Genomic DNA, 19,597 nt, shown 5'->3' on the forward strand with positions numbered 1-19,597 from the left:
GAAATGCGCAATAATATTCTATATACAACATAACTATCTTCAGTTCCAGTATGTTATAAGATTATTACTAACACTTATTCCTTCTAAACTATACCTCTCTCTACAGAATTACATTTGTATTTACCTCTTCAATTCAACTATTTATAATAAAAAGGAAAGGATGTAAAGTAATCAGTATCCACCCAGGGCAGTCTTTAATGCTATAAAATAGTAAACCATAAATTGTCCACCAGAAGGTTGAAATTCAACCAAAAACCTTTAGCTAGACATATTGGGATATTAGAAGAAGTAACAAAAAAAAATTTCTAAAAAGGAAATTTATCATAAGTAACTAGTCAAAAAAGTGAGAGAGAGAGAGAGAGAGAGCTTCATGAGCTAGTAGAGCTTTTTGACATATTTTCAAACACACTATAGAGAGGATACAAACCTGCAATGATAACTCCTCCAACACACTACAAAAGATACCCGTGCCTGTAATTATGGATTGCTTCACGACCATAGCATTTTCATCTTTTAAGAATGTCATTAAAACTGGCATTAGTACGGAAAAATGCTCCAATGCTTTCAACCCAATGTCCTCAATTACACTGCAAACCGTATAGCCAGCAGTCAAAATAATGAAAACAAACATAAACAATGATACAGGAAATCCAATATGGGGGGGAGAAGGGCAGGGGAGCAGGAGAAGAACAGAATCTACATGATGTAAAACAAACATGGCACCTAACGAACCTTATACCAGACACATAAAAAAGGAGCAAAAACAGAAAAACATGAATGTGATATCCTCTTTCTTTTCATCAAAAACATCTCTTTGTTTCTGGTTCATAACTCAAAGCTTTTTTCTGATATGCCTAACAGATAAGTGCCATCAACAATCTGTCAACATGTTGAAACAAATTTTAAGGTCCAGACAAACCACAAGAAGGAAATGGCTCTAATCAACTTGGTCACTGAAACACTTCCATGAGAATGTTCCCTTTTATTTTCTAATAATGTTATTTGCTTACTAAGATAAACCTATTTCCTTACTCTACAAGTTTATCAATGATCTTCCAGTGTATGTCCATAGGAACAACGGCAGCATCTTAGTTACTAAAATAAACACTTCCATGAGAATGTTCCCTTTTATTTTCTAATAATGTTATTTGCTTACTAAGATAAACCTCTTTCCTTACTCTACAAGTTTATCAATGATCTGCCAGTGTATGTCCATAGGAACAATGGCAGCATCTTAGTTACTAAGATAAACACTTCCATGAGAATGTTCCCTTTTATTTTCTAATAATGTTATTTGCTTACTAAGCTAAACCTATTTCCTTACTCTACAAGTTTATCAATGATCTGCCAGTGTATGTCCATAGGAACAATGGCAGCATCTTAGTTACTAAGATAAACACTTCCATGAGAATGTTCCCTTTTATTTTCTAATAATGTTATTTGCTTACTAAGATAAACCTATTTCCTTACTCTACAAGTTTATCAATGATCCGGCAGTGTATGTCCATAGGAACAACGGCAGCATCTTAGCCCACCACTCAAGCCACAACCTCAATCATCTATGTAAGGTAATTTAATTATAAGTACATTTCCTTACCATGCTCATGTACATAAATTGCATGTACTTATCCATTATACACCATCACCAAAAGTTTCAATTTAAAATGTTAATTCTGTAAATCTAGTGAATTGCATGCTTTCAAAAAATAAAAAAGCAGCATTGTCAGTTTCTTTTTTCTGGCTTAAAATGCCTTCCTACCAAACTGAATGCCAAATAAATGAAGAAAATCCTTTCGAGCATAAAATGCAAATTTCATCAGAACTTAAAACAAAATGGACAAATAAATCAAATTTACACCGGCTATCTATCATCTTATAAAATTATTAAAAATTCATCATCAAAAAAGGATAAAAAACAGATACTAAGAACTTCTTGAATTATACTAGTGAACACAATTAAGTTTCTAAGAACACTCTTTGCATCTCCATTTGAATTGTAAAATGACATTCAACAAAATTTAAGCTAAACCGAGAAGCAGAATAACAAGGTATCAGGGTTACACGTTAAAGAAGACAATGTATTAAACTTTTCCTTTAATATCGGTGAAATTATAAGAATTTCAAATGTAAAACATACTCAACAAGGGTTTTTCGAACGAGACTTTCAGGCGATGACTGAAGCTCGACCAGAAAAGGAAATAGTTCGGCGGCTTGAAACGGCTCAGCTGCTAACAGAATATCTTTTGCTTGCTTCAAAGACGATATCTTTACTGCCAAATCGCCGTGGTTGTTTGCCGCGGCAAGTAAAGCCATCGCCTGCTCCCGCGGCGGTGGTGCCGCCATGCCTCAACCTAATTCCGATTAAATTAAGCTAAATAGTACTAAAAATATTTCTAGGGTTTCGAATGAGAAGCAATTTAAAAATTTTTGTAACGTCAATTACCGGCAGCTCGTTGCAGAGACGTTGTCACCGGGCAGTTTTAAGAAGGGTAATCGGAGAAAGGAGAAAAATCGGAGAATTTTTTGGAACTAAAAAAATTTTGAGAGGTTGGGGTCTAGCGGTCCGGGACTATATAGTCATATGGATTGGGCCCAATTGGACAACTTGGATTTGACTGTGCTTCATTCATCTTTTATTTTAGGTCCAAAAATTCTGGATCTTCTAACTTCCGTTTTCTTGGACGGTTTATGAAACAGCCAGGTGGGTTTTATCTCGCAACCATTTTGGACTTAGAGACGAAAATAGAAAAGAACGGAGAATCTGAGGAGGCTAGCAAATCTCACTTGGGTCAATGGGCTTTGTAGTGAAACTCGGGCCGGGGCCGTAAATGTTCTGCCTTGTGACAAAAGAATCATGGTTGCTGGTCAGATTCGACCGATCTAACCAATTAACTGACCTTCAAATTTCTGATTAGACTCCCAAATTTTATCCTCTTCCCCTTCCCCTTTTATAAGGTTTGAAATCTAGTCTAGGAAAAAAAATTGTGATTGCACAATAATGAGATTTTGATTAATGAAATTTGTTATGAGATGGATTTGTGACGTGGCTGACAAATTTTTTAAGAAGAGGAACCACGTGAAGAGGGCAAGAAAGAAGCAATGCATTTGAAATTTTTCATAACCTGCGTGCTTATTTCAGTAGACATCCAAACTTCTTGCGACGTCGTTTTCCTCATTTTAGTCATTTTTACTATTTTTAATGTTATTTCTTTTCGTGTCTAGCTTAGAACTTCTCTATTATAAAATATAAATGTGATAGGGCTTTGTTATTCAAACTTTTAACATTATTAATCAAATATTCCTGATTTTTACCAAATTTTCTCAAGTTCTTTAACGGTTTTTGTGATTTATTTGGGATTTGGTCGTGAGTCATTCCTTTTGTTCTTCAGAAATTGTTCATGAAACAATTTCTTAAAACACATTTTTGTGTCAGTTGGTATTAGAGTAATATTCGCCTATCTTGAAATATTATCAATGGTTGGAAACAAATCCAGAGACAGATCTTTTGCCCTTAAGATAGAGATTCAGGTTATGAATGAGAGCACATGGATGGTTTGAAGTAAGGATGCAATGAACTATGAATTCAGGTGAACCGTATCTAAATATCTGTGAATTTACTTGTGCAATATATGAATAGGATGTGTATCACGGGATAGAATCAACAAGATGAATAGGACAGGAGAGTCACTCCTAAGTTGCCTCTTGTTAACTTGGGTCAATAACCACGACATCAGGATCAGACGAATCAAAATCCTCGCAGAAGACTGAAAAATAAGAAGGATGATTTGTCTGATAAATAGACAGTTATTGCTTTTAGCCCCAATAACCTTAGCTAATGAGGTTTTCAACATTGACAGAGGAAACTGGATGAGTACAAGCTTAAGGTGGATATTCTATCATACAATGGCTATTTAAGCATCGAGGACTTCTTGAATTAGCTTGCAGAGATTGACGAATTCTTTGACTATGTGGAAGTTCTTGAGAACTGCCAAGTCAAGTTTGTGGCTTGTAAATTGAAAGTCGGAGCTCGACATCATGGGAGCAGTTGCAGCATCAAAGACTTCAATAGGAGAAGCAACCAATGAGGGCATGGTTGAAGATAAAACACTTTCTCATTGCTGAATTCCAACCGTCAGATTATGAGCAATTCCTATTTTTGCAATTTCATCATTGTGTTTAGTGTAATCGGACTGTTCATGATTATCATGTTCAGTTCTTATGTTTATTAGCTAGAAACAATGTGTTGAAATCCAAGGGTTAGATTGTTTCAAGATTTTGGATGGATTGAATCACAATATGCATGAAAAGATTGGCATTCAGCCCATACCTACACTATCAGATGTGCACAACCTGACCTTTAAGGTTGAATTGAATTTAGCTAAAAATCGAGCACCTGAAGTGAAAAGTTGCATAGAAATTTTCACTCGAATAGATCTAATACAAAAGAGAGTTAAAGGGACAACCAAAAGGCATAAGGAGTTAGGTACCATGAACACAAAAAGCCAATGGTAAATGAACATGAGGTGCCTAAAAGGCAACCCACGAGGCAACCTTAACCTAACAACACGAAGTTCCCTAACCTGTATGCAAAATTCATGGGGGACAAGTGTAATAAGTGTGAAAAGTTGGGACATACCTCTAATAATTGCCCTGACCAAAGGCAAATAAATCTGGTAGAACATGCTGCCGTTATTGATATAAAGGCGTAAAAGACTACGTATGTGAAGCAGAATCCAAAGAAAATGAGAAGACGAGGAGTTCGAGGTTTCCATGTACGTGATTTGTAAGATGCTATAGATATCGAAACAGGAGGAGGAGACACAACATCACAAACTCTTTCAAAATAGGTGTTGCATTTCCAATAAGTTTCTTGATGTGGTTATTGATAGTGATAGTTTTGAAAATATTATATTTAGACAACTTGTTAAGAAGCTTCAATTACCTGTTGAAAAACACCTTGAACCCTACAAAATGGATTAGATTAAAGAGGTAGAAACTATTAAGGTGGTAGATAGGTGTAAAGTACGTTTATCTATCAGCCAATAGTCTAATCTTGTCATGTGTGATACGGTAAATATATATGAATGTTTGCCAATTATTGTTAGGACGTCCTTGATAGTATGAAGTTGATGCTAGCTTTATGTGTAGAAAATGTCCATAAATCTATGAAGGATAATAAAAAGGATCACTTTGGTCCCTAAAAACCAAAGTGAACATTCTAAACATGTGAAGGAAGCCAATGATAGCAAGGAGATGCTTATTGCTACCAATACAAGTTGAATTCATTGCCAATATCAAGGAGCCGTAGGAGGTGACAATGAGCCATAAAGTCATGAGATTGATGTCCTTCATGAGATTTATGAGGATGATGACGATTTCAAGAAGCTATGGCTTGCTTGTAAGATCAAAAGAACACGGAATGACTTTCACATCTATGATGGTTATCTTTTCAAAAGTAATTGGTTTTGCATTCTTTATGTCTCTTTGCATGAGAAACTAATACGGGATTTGCATGGTGGTGGTTTTAGTGGATATTTGGGTATGGCTAAAACTACTTCTAACCTGGAGTCACATCATTGTTGATCATAGTGAAAGCATGATATGTGTGAGTATGCATGGAAGTGCAAAGCTAATCAGGTAGCAAAAAGCAAATCGCAAAATACTAATTTATTTGCTCATTTGCTGGTTCATGAGGGGATTTGGGAGAACTTGCCCAATGATTTCATTGTTAGACTATCTCGTACTCAAAGAAAGGTGGATGGGTTTTCTAAAATAGTGCATGTTATTCCATACCGCAAGATTTCAAATGCTTTACATATTGCACGCCTTTTTTTGCTGAAGTGGTTCGCTTGCATGGAGTACCCAAGTCTATCACGTCCAACAGAGACACCAAATTTTTTAGTCATTTTTGGGTCGCTTTGTGGAAGATATTTGACACATCATTGAACTTCAGCAGTACTGGTCATTCCACAAATGGATAGCAAAATGGAGGTGGTCAAGCATAATTTGAGGAATTTGGTGTGTTGTATTTGTTTCTCAAAGGGAGTTTGCATTCAATAGTGTTGTACATAGTTCTATTGGAAGATCACCATTTTCTATTGTGTACGTTCAACAGTTTAAACATGCAGTGAATCTTGTGAAGTTACCTAATATTTTAGGGTGTAGTGTTGCAATGGGGAAACATAGCTAAAAATGCCCAAACAATTTAGATAGAGATGCGAGGTAAGTTGGAATCTAGAAATGTCAAATTCAAAGCAGCAACAGATAAATTTTGTCGGATTGCAGTGTTTGATGTAAGTCATGAAATGATTTTTTTTTGTGAAAAAAGTGATTTCCTATAGGCAAGTATCACAAGTTACAGCCAAGAAAGTATGAGCCATACAAGATTCTACAAAGGGTAAATTCAAACGCTTATGTGATTGATTTACCTAATTCTATAAGCATCTTAAAAATTTTTAATCCTGTGAATTTATCTTTGTATCATTCACCTTCAGATGTTCATTTGTATCCAGATTTGCACGATAACTTGGGGTCGAGTTTTTCTCAGGTGAGAGGGACTGATGTGGACCATGTGGCTGACAAATTTTTAAAGAAGAGAGATCACATGAAGAAAACACGTTTCCGTATCAATTTGGCTTCCAGTTCAATATAGCCAAAATCTCTTTAGCGAAAATTGCACTTTACTTGGGCCTGGATTCCATCATATTGAGGTTCAATCAACTGTTAAAGGGATTCATGTTATGGAGCATGCTCTTAGTAATCTAAAAAGTTTTTAATGGAGTATGGATATTTAGGGAATGTATTAATAGTGATGCAAGTGAATCCACTTTTGGCTTAGAGCAAGTTGGAGTATCAATGTGCTACCTAAACTAAGCAACGATTTTTTGGTCATCAAGACATGTGAAACCTTTACTGAACCAGTTGTTGACAAGTTACTCCAGCAAGACAGCAGAGCTTGATTAGGGACTAGTTTTCTTGAAGATATATTGGCATTATTTTCGAGCAGACTAGTGTAGTTTGTCATATGCAAATAAAAAAAAAGACGTACTAAGTCACAGTGTTGCATTATTTGCAACAAAACTTAGGAAAGACGTTAGATGAAAGAATGATCTTCTCTTGTGGTTAGTTGAATTATCACAGGCTGACTTGGACAGTTGCCCATCGTACTATAAAAGATTTTTGGTGATTAATAGAATGTTGTCGCTTTGGACCGTGCGACGTGGAAGCCACATCTCATTTTCTCCTTGAGTGAAATTGGGAGTAGTTGGCCATCAGGAGAGTTTTAAAACTCAGACTCTCCTTGAGTGTAAGTCAACAGATCGAATTCCTTGGTTTGTATTCTTGTCCAAAATTTCCTCAAAATTTCATCAACGGGTGCAAAAGGTACCAATCCAGTCTGGTAGCGGGGCTGCATTCTTGTTCAAGATTTCCTGCAAATTTCATCAACGGGTGTAAAAAACACCCATCTGGTTTGGTCTGGTGACGATTCAGTCATTTCTGAATTTCCTATTCATCCCCTTGGATCCACTCATTCTTGTCTAAGAAATGGCTACATTCTTCTCCAAGATTTTTTGAAAATTTCACCAATGGGTGCAAAAGGCTGATCCGGTGGCGATTCCATCCCCTCTGAATTTCCTATTGACCCCCTTGAATCTACCCCTCTCCCTTAGTGTAGAGTAGGAATAGGTGTAAAATAAAATTTATGGTGTTCGGAAAAAAGAAATCTCTTCTCTTCCTTGAAAAAAAAATCCTCTTCTCATAAAAATAAAACCACCTTCCATTTCCTCTTTTTCCTTCTTTTTTTTCCTGTTTTGCTTCTATTTTTTGTATACAGGATGAAAGTAAAATAGAAATAACTAGATTTGTAGTTAGATTAAGACACAATGTTGAATGGAATTATAGCTTCCCACTTTGGGTTATACAGTAATTAGATGAAGCTATTCATTTATTTATATTGAAGTTGACGTATAGTTATTTAGATTGTAAATAGGAGTTTTTCTTATAAATTAATGGATGAGTAATTTCCTTACAGAAGGCTACATGTTGGAATTTCGGTTGACTTTTCTAGATTGGTAAAAAAAAAAAATCTTCTATTCCTTTTCTATTGTTATTTATTTTAGGGTAAAAAACAAAAAAAAACCCCATATAGTAAGTCTAATACAAAGAAAAGCCCCATATGGTTTTAAAATATACAATACGACACCTCATGCTTTGAACTAAATTGTAAAGATAACGGAATCCGTTAAACTTAACGGAAATGACTTATTGAAATCTAAAAAAAAATTTATACCTAATTTTTATCAAATATACCTATTCTACCCCTTAACCCTCAATTCTCTCTATTTAGAGAATAAAACAAATGATTTTTTTGAGTCGTCTTTTGCTTAATTATATTAGGGCATTTTGGTCAATTCGTTCATTTCCGTTAAGTTTAACGGATTCCGTCACCTTTACAATTAGTTCAAAGCGTGAGGGTCGTGTTGTATATTTTGAAACCATGGGGGATTTTTCTGTGTATTAAGTTTAACACATGGGGTTTTTTTGTTTTTTACCCTTTATTTTAGATTCCCAAGCTAGGCGTAATAGCGGGTAATTCAAAGGCGGGTTCTAATAACACTAGGCAAAACTACGCCTTCATAGTTCGTCACTCCTCAGTAGTATAAAAACCGCGCCATCATCCATCTCGAAGAGTCAATAGAGGCAAAAGTGGAAGCCAGCATCAGTCATCGGCGATCAACAACATGCTAGTTGCTAAGTAAATTCTTTTCTCCTCTTCCTTTCCTCTCATATTAAACTTGCCCAAAAAGATAAAAATTCCCCGCTCCCCCAAAAGAAGAGGCGATTCATTGCTTATAATTAACGCTAATTATTAACTTTGTAGTATTGGACTATAAAGAACTTATATATAAAGTGAGAATGGGTGGTGGAATTTGTTGTTGGTCTTTCGTCGTTCTTCACGTGGAAATCACGTGCACCGTGGTTGTTGACTTGTTGGTCCTGGAATTCTTGTGCCGGTTTTGTTCCCTTTTATTTTCCAAACTACCTGAAACCCTGTGCTAGAAAACGTGTGCTAGAAACCATGTGCTTTTATCTCTCTCTTCCCCCTCAGTCTCTTCTGGTTCTCTTTTCATTTCTTCCTTTTTTTCGTCATTCTCTCTCTTTTTCTTTTCCTTTGTCATCTTCCTCTTCCTCAGGCAACAAGACTAATAAGGTAATCTTTTTTTCTTTGCAGATTTGCGTTAAATTTTTTTTTATTTTTTTGCACTTCTAGAAGACCTCTGTTCTCCATTGTACTCTTCTTCCTCAGATTCATCTCCTGTTTCCCATTCACAAGTTTCTAACTGTTACATGGTTGTTTTTGTTCAAATTTTCTTATTTTGTTCCGTTTTATTGTTATTGAATATTTCTCTTTTATTTTTGTTAGAAAACCCTTATTTTGTTTCTATTATTTTTTTGTGTCTAATGTTTTCCGTTTGTTTTGGCTAGAAGTAAAAAGAAATCCGTGTTATTAATTTATCTTTCATTTTTTATGATGTGTTATATTAATGATATGCCAGTGAACCACAAAATCCATTTGGGTGTTTCTGCCTTCCTGCTCATAAACTTTGACAGTGGAATTAGCACATGAAGAGGTAATACTTTGTCTTTTATATCAGTGCTATTTTTTTTTTTTTGCCCTTGATCTGTCCCCTTTTTTTTTGAAACTCCAAAACTTGGGGTTTTTTAATCTTTACTTTTACTACTACGCCTCTTACTTATCCCATTTTCCCTCTTTATGATTTAAGTTTTAATCAAATTCCATAGCTATTTCTACAATAACTGTAAAGAGACGTTTCCTATATTACTAATTGTTGATGTCATCAAATTGGGTGTTGAAAGCTGAAAATTTTTGCTTAGGTTGGATGGTTGGATGTAGTAGTTACGGGAAATAGGACAATTGAAAATTTAAAAGCATGAATTTTTCACTTTATTGATTGGAGCAAGTTCAATTGAATGTTTCTGAAATTTAGTTGATAATGTGAAAGTTTATGTTAAGCTGGCAGTGGAACTGAATCTAATGAGTTACGATGTTGGAGTAATTGGTGTAATCTGTTTAATCTTTTTTTTGCCTCACTATGTTTATGCTGTGCAATTATTTTTTATTATTCGGATAAATTTCTCAATATTTTATCTGCCTAATTGTTTTAACATTGTGGATGATTGTGTTATTTGATAAATTTCTCCAATGGGGAAGGTTAAGAACCTAGATACTTTCAATTTGGAAATTGGGTGTCTAATAGTTTCTGTGTCGTGTTTTGCAGACATCATGATCGTTATCATCTATCGATAGTTTAAAAGTCGCTGCTTATGCATTGTGAACTTTTTTTTTGGTACATTTGATTTTCTCTTCATTGTTTTCTTCCCTTTTTACTCATCTAAAATTTACTTTTTTTTTGTGATTGCAGGTGGAGAAAGTTGGGCTTTTTCCTCTTCAACATTGCTGCAATACTCTAAGATATGGTATATTTTATTTCATTCACTAATAAAAAGTTTACTTTAATGCACTGTGATTTTTAATATTTTTTAACCAAGTTTTGATTGTGATTTTCCTGGTTATTCATTACTTGAATGCTCTTTCATGAGCTTCCTTTTCCATTCATTAAGGAGAATGCCTGATTTCTTTATTTGCTTTGCAGCTCTATGCCATCAAATGTTGGATCTGTTTTTGATAGTTCTGTGTGTATTTAGTTGCTGGGTTTCCAGCCACAAATGACCAAAAGCATTGTAAGTCATCAAGGATTTCCATTATTTTAGATTATTGTTTCTAAGTGCCTTTTCCTCATGTCTTTGCATAAATTTTGCCTTTTCATTTTTCTTTTGCTAGAGTACAAGTTTTTCATTAAAATTTTGCTAATTTTGTTCTGAGGGGATTGGCTTGTGTATCTGATAGGATGACATTTTGAGGATATAATATAAATTATATTAAAGTTAGTTCACCACCAAAATGGCTTTTCTTCTCTTCTTTCCTGCTATTCAAGAGGTTTTTTTTATTGTCAATGGAGCTTTTTTCTTCCCTTCTTCGTACCTTTTGGCTGGCTTTCATAGTACAGTTTAGTAGTACAAAATGCAATAAATCTCTTGGTAAAACTTCTTAGTTATATATTTCATGAATCTGAACTGTACAAGCTAACCAATTGCTTTCAACCCTATGTCAATTTTCGCTAAATTTTACTGATCTGATTGTTTCAATTTGGATGGTCAAATTTTTTCTTATTGGATGGGATAATCTGAAATTTAGAAATCGTATGCAGGCGTGGAATATACTTGGCAATGGATGGACTAAAATTGTTAGAGTTGTTATAGGCAGGTAACGGGAATTAATTCATGGTAAATGATCTACTTATTTAGTGTTTTAATATTTGCCTTGCGTTAATGCCTAGATGTTTGAACATCCATTTAAGCCATTGGCAATTTGCGATTGATTAAACAAAATCTGTGCAAGCTTAAAAAAATATGTTTGCAACTCCTTTTTTAAGTGCCATGAGTCTCTGATTATTGATTCTGTCTAACCGTATAGAAAAATGGAACTAATAAAATAGCTATATTTGCATTACCAGATTGCTATAAGTAAGAGTAGCATGCTTGAGAAGTCAATGGAATTCCTTCCCTAAGATACTTGCATCTTGTGTCTTACCTGTATATTATAGCATAACTCATCCAAGAATAGTCTACTTCTATGCTGGGGAACATTTATGATGGAGATTACTTTTGATGTCATTTTCTGAAGATAACATAATATTGCCTTTTGCTTATATTTGTCACTCTCAGGTGCTCCAAGAGAGCTCTAACATTTATTTTTGCAGTAAATTATGGGATTGTATTATTGTACCTTTTAGGTTGATTAATGGATGCATCTTACCCTTTTGACCGTTGAACCTTTTTTTGAAATTCCATCAGTTTTTTGAGATGCCTAATGAATCTATTCAAACCGTTTGTTATAATCTAACTGAGCTGGTCAGCTGATAATGTTTCTAAACCTGGAATTTTTTTTAATTTTATTTTTTTAATGTTGTTTCAGAGTTCTTTGAATTGAAAGGATTTTGGCTGGCTTTAGCATCACTTGATAAACAGGACCTTTCTCCAGGCAGCAAGCCTTTTATGATTTTTATGAAGTTGGCAAAATATTAGAACTTACCAGGAATTTTCAATCTCTTGTATTGTGACATGGAGAAGATTATAGTTGCTAAGTGTGATTTATAGTTGTCTTTCTTTTGTGGGTCTTTTATTTTCTCAATTCTTAAAGAGAATCCCTGCCTAAAATAAAGTCTCCATTTTTCCTTTGTTTCCAGCCTTCAAGCATGACAGTGGAAGGGTGCACAAAGAGAAGCACCAAAGATGGTGATAAATCCACACTGGTACAGGCGGTTAACAAAACCTGAGCTGCTTCAATTTTTCAAATTCGCTCGGTTAAAGAACAATTGTTACTCAAATTGATGTTAATTCAGAAATAGTAACTATGATGATATGAAAGCAAGTATTATGATATGAAATAGTTATTAATTAGTAGTTATTGATAAGGCTGCTGGAATTAACTCTCCAGAATTCAAATGCCATGCTTACTTTTTATTTTTTTTGGTACTAACAATATTTGGTGTTTTCTTTCCATCACATTGTTAAGTGGTTATTATTATTTTTAATACTTGCTGATAATGTCACATAAATTAGCTAACTACGTCGAATCCAATGCCAATTTTTTTCTTTTTTTTACTTACAAATTTTGTTATTTTCCTAGGGTTTCAGTTTCTTTATACTAATAATAATATTACTATAGTAGATTATGGAATAGTGCTGTTGTGTTTAATAAATTGTTATTAATTAGTAGTTATTGATAAGGCTGCAGGAATTAAGTTTCCTAAATTCAAACCCCATGCTTACATTGTTTTATACTAACGACATTTTTTCACTTACAGTAATTTTCCCAAAGTTGCTTTTTTTTTTTCAACAATAATAATACTATTATTATAGTAGAATATAAAATTGTGTTGTTACGTTGTTTCTTCCCTTTTTCTTTATTAGTAGCTAATTAATGAAAAATAACGCTGTAGAAATTAAGTATTTCTAGGGAAAGAAAAACACTTGCCGATTTCTTTTTTTTTTAAACTACAGTATTTTCTTTTTTTACAAGGTTGTTGCTTTTTTATAATAATGTTATTATTATAATAGAGTATTCTTTCCCTTTTTTTCCCCTTCTTTTATTCTCTTTTTTTACCCAAAGTTTTCTTTTTCTTTTTAAGTAGTTACTAATTAGTAGCTATTGATGCGGCAGTATGAACTGAGTATCCTGATGCAAGAAAACATAATACTATTCTTCTTTCTGTTATGTGAACAACTAATTAAATACTTTAAAAAGTCTTTATATAATAAGCCGATAGAATGTGGATTTAGTATATAAGGGTGTAAATTTAGTCCTTCCCTTATAGACTTATAGTTCTTTCAAACAAAATTTAGAAATTAAATATAAATCAAATATCCAATTATTCTGACCCACACAATATACATATGTGCATAACCAAATACGCATATTAGTAAATCCAAATATATATTACAAAATAACTAATCCAATTTTTATACCTCATTTCAACAAATGATTTAAAAAGTATCTCTATCCAAAAAATAATATCCACACAGATGAAATTTGCATCCTTTTTAATGAAACTCCTTCTTATCCATTACTATGCCATTCACTCTTTTTTATTATGACACTATAGTACTATACCGCCGTAGTTCCATGTATTAGCCCTAAAAATTTGAAACCCTATTTATTATATATTTAATAATTATACCACCTTAATTGCATTCATTATACATAGGAGTGGAAACGAATCGATCTGCTCCCGAGCCACTCGGTCAACGTTCGAGTCGAGCTCCAGCGGCGCGTTTATAACACGAGTGGAGTTCGAGTCATGTGTACGAAAGCTCGAGTGGCTTGCGAGCCATAGGAAATTACATAAATATCTCTACTTATATAACTAATTACTGAATTAGAAACTAGATAACAATTTCTCCGAGGACCAAGACAGTGGAAGCTAGTTTGTGAGTTGAGGATAGAAAAGAAAAGAAGAGAAATGATAAGTTATGTGAGAAAAGAAAGGATAAAAAAAAAATTTGTAAGCTTCCATCAGTTTTCCTTCGCTTTCCGCCCGTTTTGGTCAGAAAATTTTTGCACTGTAGCAGCGCTTAGCTTCTCTTCAAGATCCGTTCGTTTCTTTTCTTTTCCGTCTCACTAAAATCTTCCAAACGTGAAAAGTTCACCTTTCCCTTCCTTTCTTTTCTATTCCTTTGAAATCTGAACTCCCAAACTAGCTAATCACAAACACATCTCCTTCTTCCCACTCGGCTGTTCTGCTGTCCGCATTCTTCTTTCCCCAAATCAAAAGCAAGCCCTAGCCGCTGCTACCACTGTCTTCAAGGCTCAAGCCACTTCTGCCACCACCACTGCCGGCCTTCAATTGAAGAGCCCTTTCTCTCCGACTCGCAGTTTGTTGGCCACTTCTGCCACCACCACTGCCGCCATTTCTCTCCGACTCCCAGTTAGAAGCTACGGTAGGCAAAGCGAACAATCTCCGACTCCCACCACTGCCGCTCTCTCCAACGCCCATTTCATCAGCTCTATTGGTGGAGGGCCTCGCGAACAGGCAAAGCGAACAGGTTGCGCTTTCTCTTCTTCCCTTATTAATTTCCTCTTTCCTGTTAATGGCGACAGAGCTTTCGTTAGAATTAGATCGCCTCTTCTTTCCCATTTCCGTCCCCAATTTCTCTCAATTTATTTAGAATTTATTTGGACTTTCGCATGTATTGAATTGTTTTCTATATCATGATCGGTGAATTAAGATTGTACTGATTATTGATTGGAAGAAGGCTTTCTGTCAATGTACTTTTTTCTCCTTATTTTTTTTTGAATTTGGATCTGTTATTATTATTAGGGACTGTTTTTTGAAGATTGGTAAGAATATTGGGTTTCTTTTCTTAACTTCTTACATACATTTTCATGGAATATACCTTCTGTTTGATTGAAATACTTTTGGTTTGTAGTTTTTGATTGTTCACTTTTTATTTTCTAATTCTGGGGTAATTTTTAGCTTGTCCTGTTAGAATTTTCAAGCCAATTCGAGCTCTTGTCGAGTTGAGTAAATCGAGCCTTATCGAGTCGAACTTGAGCCAACTTCTTACTTATTCGAGTCGAGCTCGAGTGTACAGTAATCGAGCCTGACTCGATAAGTTCAATGTTTGACTCGGCTCGGCTCGTTTGCACCCTTGATTATACAAAACAAAAAAATCCATAAATTACATGAATATCAACTCATTGTGGGCATCACTTAAATTGTTCACCGTGCGCAAGCACGGTGTTCTTCTGCTAGTTACTATATAAACTCGGAATTCTCTTGCAAGGTTGTTGGGTTTATCGCATTTGGGGAGAATCGTCCCTTCAATCAAAATCATGGAGGGGTGGGATCAGACGACGAAATCAACGCTAACCCAGATCCCATTACTGACCACAAAAGCGGGTCCACGTGACGGGGCGGCGTGGACGCAGCGGCTGAAGGAGGAGTACAAGGCGCTGATAGCTTATACCTCGATGAATAAGTCCAATGATAACGATTGGTTTCGGATCTCCGCTGCTAACCCGGAAGGGACCCGGTGGACCGGCAAGTGTTGGTACGTTCACAACCTCCTCAAGTATGAATTCGACCTCCAGTTCGATATCCCGGTAACTTATCCAGCTACAGCTCCCGAACTTGAGCTGCCTCAATTGGATGGCAAAACTCACAAGGTAATTGGACTGAGTTTTTAAAGTAAAGTTCTGATTTTTTAAAATTAATTTGATTGGTTTTGATGATTTTTCTCTTTTTTGATTTATGAAGATGTATAGAGGTGGGAAGATTTGCTTGACAGTGCATTTCAAACCGCTATGGGCAAAGAATTGGTACGTCTTTCGTTTTTATTGGTTTTGATTTGAATGTTTATATCAATTTTCGTTGTTTCATTAGTGAAGTTTGGTCCAAGTTTTTTTTAATTTTGGGTAATTTATGGAATTTGTCTGCTGCATTTGTATTTTTTGGGGAGTTAAATATTAGAAAAATAGTTTCTCAGGAAGTTGACTAGTGGTTTTGATTGATTACAGATGCGATTGCGTTAATTTTGGATTGTATATGTGTTTTTCTTGTGCTTTCTATGGGGGTAATTAGGATAGACGTTGGTTCTAAGGAATTGAAGTAGTATGCTGTATGGTTACTGGAGATAAAATGGCAAACTGTGGTTTTGCAGGGAGTTGTTTAGTAGGTCGGATTAGCAGTGTAGCAGTGTTGATTTTGGGTTATATTTGCTGGTTCTCTGAAAAAATCTTTGGTATCCATGGATAGTGTCCAATGTCAAAAAACCAGTTAGAAATCAATAAGCTTTCCAGTTCTTTTGCTTTAACTTCTGACCATTTACAGCTATTCTCACTCCATTAAGTATGGGCGTACAAAGGTCTGGAGTGACAGTGGTCTCGGTAATCTACTATACTAGTTGTTGGAATTTAGGGGCAAATCCTGAAGAAGGCGAGAGCTAGCTTAGGGGGCCCCCTCCTAAAGTCATGAGAGTTGGTCAGAAAAGCGTGCTCATAGACTATATTGAGGAGTAAGTAAAGGGCTTCCATGACAATGAGATCCTTCTTATCTGGCATGGCTCGGGTTTGCTTTGATGATGGGTAGGCTTCTTGTGCTTTGGCTTGGGCTGTGGGCTTGGGTTAAGGGATGGACTCTGGAGGAGGTGATAAGCTGGATGGTGGATTCCAGATTATTGAGGAGGGAAGAATAAGGGTACTGACTCGCCTGGTGACTAAAATGGAGGTTAAAAGAGCAGTTTTTAGCATGGTTGACTTTGTAAGGTAGTAAGCATGAGAAATGTGGTTCCTTGTGAAGTAAACGAGTGCATTGTTTCATTATTTAATGCAAAGTTATTGATTATATTTGCATATGTTGGGTAAGATGACTGCAGGGAGAAATACGTAAAGCTTTAGATATGCCATAGTGTGATTATCCTTGCTTCATTCATGTATGATGCTGCAATGAAGGTAGTGGGAGAGTCCCACTCTTTTTGAGTGTTGTTGGCAACTTTTAAAATCTGAATTTAGGTTTTTAATCTTAATTTAATTGTGCTTTCATAGATGATGTCACCATAGGTCTTTTTGTTTTTGTATTTTCTCCTCCCCTTTCTTGGTATGGTATTTTTTTTGTGATTTTAGTGGATTTGATCAAGTTACACTTGTTCTTACACGTGTGATGTTCTTGCAGTCCTAGGTTCGGAATAGCTCATGCACTGTGTTTGGGCCTTGCACCATGGCTTGCAGCAGAGATTCCTATACTTGTGGATTCCGGCATGATTAAACACAAAGATGATGCAGCCTCTTCCAGTGAGGTTTAATTACTTAAAATTGTATCCTAGATGAGATAGACTCGCTATACAAGTTTTGGAGCTCTCAGCTTGGCCTAATTAAATAAATGCCATGCTGTATTGAGATTGTTGATGAGGAGTCTTTGGAGATGTACAAGTCAATCATATATGCTAACAGACTGGTTTGAGAGGCTTCATCTGTGTTTTTTTTTTAAATATATTTTTGGTAACATCAATCGTTGTTCTCTTTTTGAAGTTTCTTTAACTTACTTTTACATTTTCATTCACTAGGGGGGGAGGGTTGGGTTGGGTGGTACGGGGGGGGGGGGAGTGTAAGCAAGAGGTCTTGGGTTCAAGTCCTCCCGCTTACACTAAAAAAAAAAAAAAACATTTTCATTCACTAAACATTTCCTGCAAATTGTAAATTTGTGATGTTCGAATAGTTGTTTGTAAACTGCGGAATGTATTTCATCTTTCTGTGCTATGGTGATCAAATTATTTGGGTGAGCCATCAAGGTAATTACTAGAAACTACAATCAGGAATTGTTTCTCTAGGGGTACTACTGTTTAAGGAGTTAAGGGAGGAAAGGATCGACAGAACAGCTAGAGTCAGGTCGTATTTTATTGATATTTATCATTATGAATATGAAGACAGCTTCTTGTGATATCTGCTGATTACCAGTAAAGCTGTGATCTGTTTGATATAAATGCTAAAAGTAATTGTCAAGTTCCTTTTATGAGCTTACTTAATCCACTCTGTTTCCTAGCTTTGTGAACCTAAAGCTGAACCTCCCCTAGTCTAGCTGAATGCTTTAGTGCCATTAAACTTTGTGTCCGCAACTCGTCTTAGCTGTTTGATCTTAATTGAGCAAGTCTTTTCTTTTAGATTTGTCTTACAGTCATTGAGAGTGGGACCCTTTTAAAAGTCGAATATTTTAGCTTACCTGCACTATTAAAGCCGGTGAAGGGATTCCTGTCAAGTCTTTGAAGAAACTAGCAAAGAATATGTTGATTGCATGGCCGTATGCTATGCCCTAATCAACAATTTAAAAGGGTAGACAATCAGCCAAAAAGTTGATTTTATTAACAGAGTATGTTTCCTGCCGATGCTTCTAATTTAAGCCTGATAAGATCACAGAATATTTGAGTCAAGTGGTGGTAAAAGTGTTGCTGAACTGATACTTTGCATACAACAATGATGCTGGTTATTTTAGATTACCGGATTAGGAATTTTCGTTTCTAGATTGACTCAGTAGAAGGGATTGTAAGTAGGAGGTCTTGAAACCTATCACTTAAAAAAAAAAAAAAAAGGAAGTTTTCCGTGGCTGAAACCATCTTTTCCTGAGCACGTTTCAATGTGAAAAGAGCAGGTTTAATGTACAATTCCTAGCAAATTGGTAGAAGTTCAGCCTCTCAACTCATGAGTCCTTTGTCATGTTAATATACGTCGCAGTTGCTGCCTCCTGCAATGCGCAGCAGGTTGCCGCGTTCAATTTGAGTATTTGTTTGTGATGTCCAGTGCTCCCACCACCGTTTGAATTGCCATTTTTAGGAGTTTTCCATTGCTGATCAGCTTTTCACATTATACTAGTTGTATTGTAGCTGTCCTTAAAGATTCTTTTGACGGGATCAATTTCTCCAGCTTATTATAGGTTGAGTGGGGGGATAATTAATATAGGCCAAGGAAGATTTTGGTACGTAATCTTTGTTCGTCTGCTTGATAGGTACTATGAATTGATTGGGTGAGAACAGTAACGATAAGTACGCTAAATTACAGGCCACGAAATATCGTTCGCTTCAAATAAGTTCCTGTTGAACATTTGAAGATCTTTAATTGAGATTGTGCTGAGTTCAGTGTTCACTGTTGTGAACTTAACGATTAATTAGTTGAATTTAAACTGGGTTTTTTTTTTAATTCTTTTAGTTATTTTTAGTGGAAGTCTACCTAGGGTGACACCGCAAATTCAAAGATTTTGCCACTTTGCGCGAAGTGCCACCACCGGCACAGATTAATTATGACTTTTTTTTTGTTTCGAAAAAATATATACATAACTTGGGCAGTGGTTTGCAACTCTATGAGTAGACGTCATTGGCATCTATTCATAGTTAATTTCAATGGGGTTTTGGAATGATGCAGGGAAAGACATACTTCGTGTGTTGTCTTTACGAATCCAAGGATACT

At 35.5% G+C, this 19,597-nt stretch overlaps 2 protein-coding genes and 1 long non-coding RNA gene across 8 annotated transcripts in view; 2 read left to right on the forward strand and 1 right to left on the reverse strand.

Annotated features, from left to right (window-relative positions):
• The window catches only part of LOC113714671 (uncharacterized), a 34,373-nt gene extending 31,769 nt beyond the window's left edge, over positions 1 to 2,604 (reverse strand). For 3 of the 6 annotated variants that reach the window (XR_003453767.2, XM_072068299.1, XM_027238659.2), the window contains exons 1-3: positions 2,444 to 2,561; positions 2,138 to 2,351; positions 428 to 587 (exon numbers count right to left, since the gene is read on the reverse strand). Coding sequence is in view for 4 of the 6 variants with exons in the window: in XM_072068299.1 (XP_071924400.1) it covers positions 428 to 587; positions 2,138 to 2,343 (366 nt within the window). In the remaining 2 variants the exon portion in view is untranslated. Of the gene's footprint in view, positions 1 to 427; positions 588 to 2,137 lie in introns of all 6 variants that reach the window. The other 3 variants (XM_027238657.2, XR_011822244.1, XM_027238658.2) reach the window with 3 other exon arrangements.
• Positions 2,605 to 9,052: 6,448 nt separating this feature from the next.
• Positions 9,053 to 12,249, forward strand: LOC113714674 (uncharacterized). Its single transcript, XR_011822419.1, has 6 exons — positions 9,053 to 9,211; positions 9,558 to 9,632; positions 10,446 to 10,500; positions 10,677 to 10,764; positions 11,292 to 11,347; positions 12,059 to 12,249. It is a non-coding gene; the product is annotated as an uncharacterized lncRNA (long non-coding RNA).
• A 1,812-nt stretch (positions 12,250 to 14,061) lies between these two features.
• On the forward strand, positions 14,062 to 17,612 carry LOC113714673 (ubiquitin-fold modifier-conjugating enzyme 1). The gene is made up of 4 exons (XM_027238662.2): positions 14,062 to 14,688; positions 15,430 to 15,811; positions 15,903 to 15,964; positions 17,316 to 17,612. The coding sequence occupies exons 2-4, from the start codon at positions 15,479 to 15,481 to the stop codon at positions 17,443 to 17,445; spliced, it is 525 nt and encodes a 174-aa protein (XP_027094463.1). The 5' UTR covers positions 14,062 to 14,688; positions 15,430 to 15,478; the 3' UTR covers positions 17,446 to 17,612.
• Positions 17,613 to 19,597: the final 1,985 nt, after the last annotated feature.

The sequence above is a fragment of the Coffea arabica genome, chromosome 10c, assembly GCF_036785885.1.
Source record: "Coffea arabica cultivar ET-39 chromosome 10c, Coffea Arabica ET-39 HiFi, whole genome shotgun sequence".
Taxonomy (NCBI): domain Eukaryota; kingdom Viridiplantae; phylum Streptophyta; class Magnoliopsida; order Gentianales; family Rubiaceae; genus Coffea; species Coffea arabica.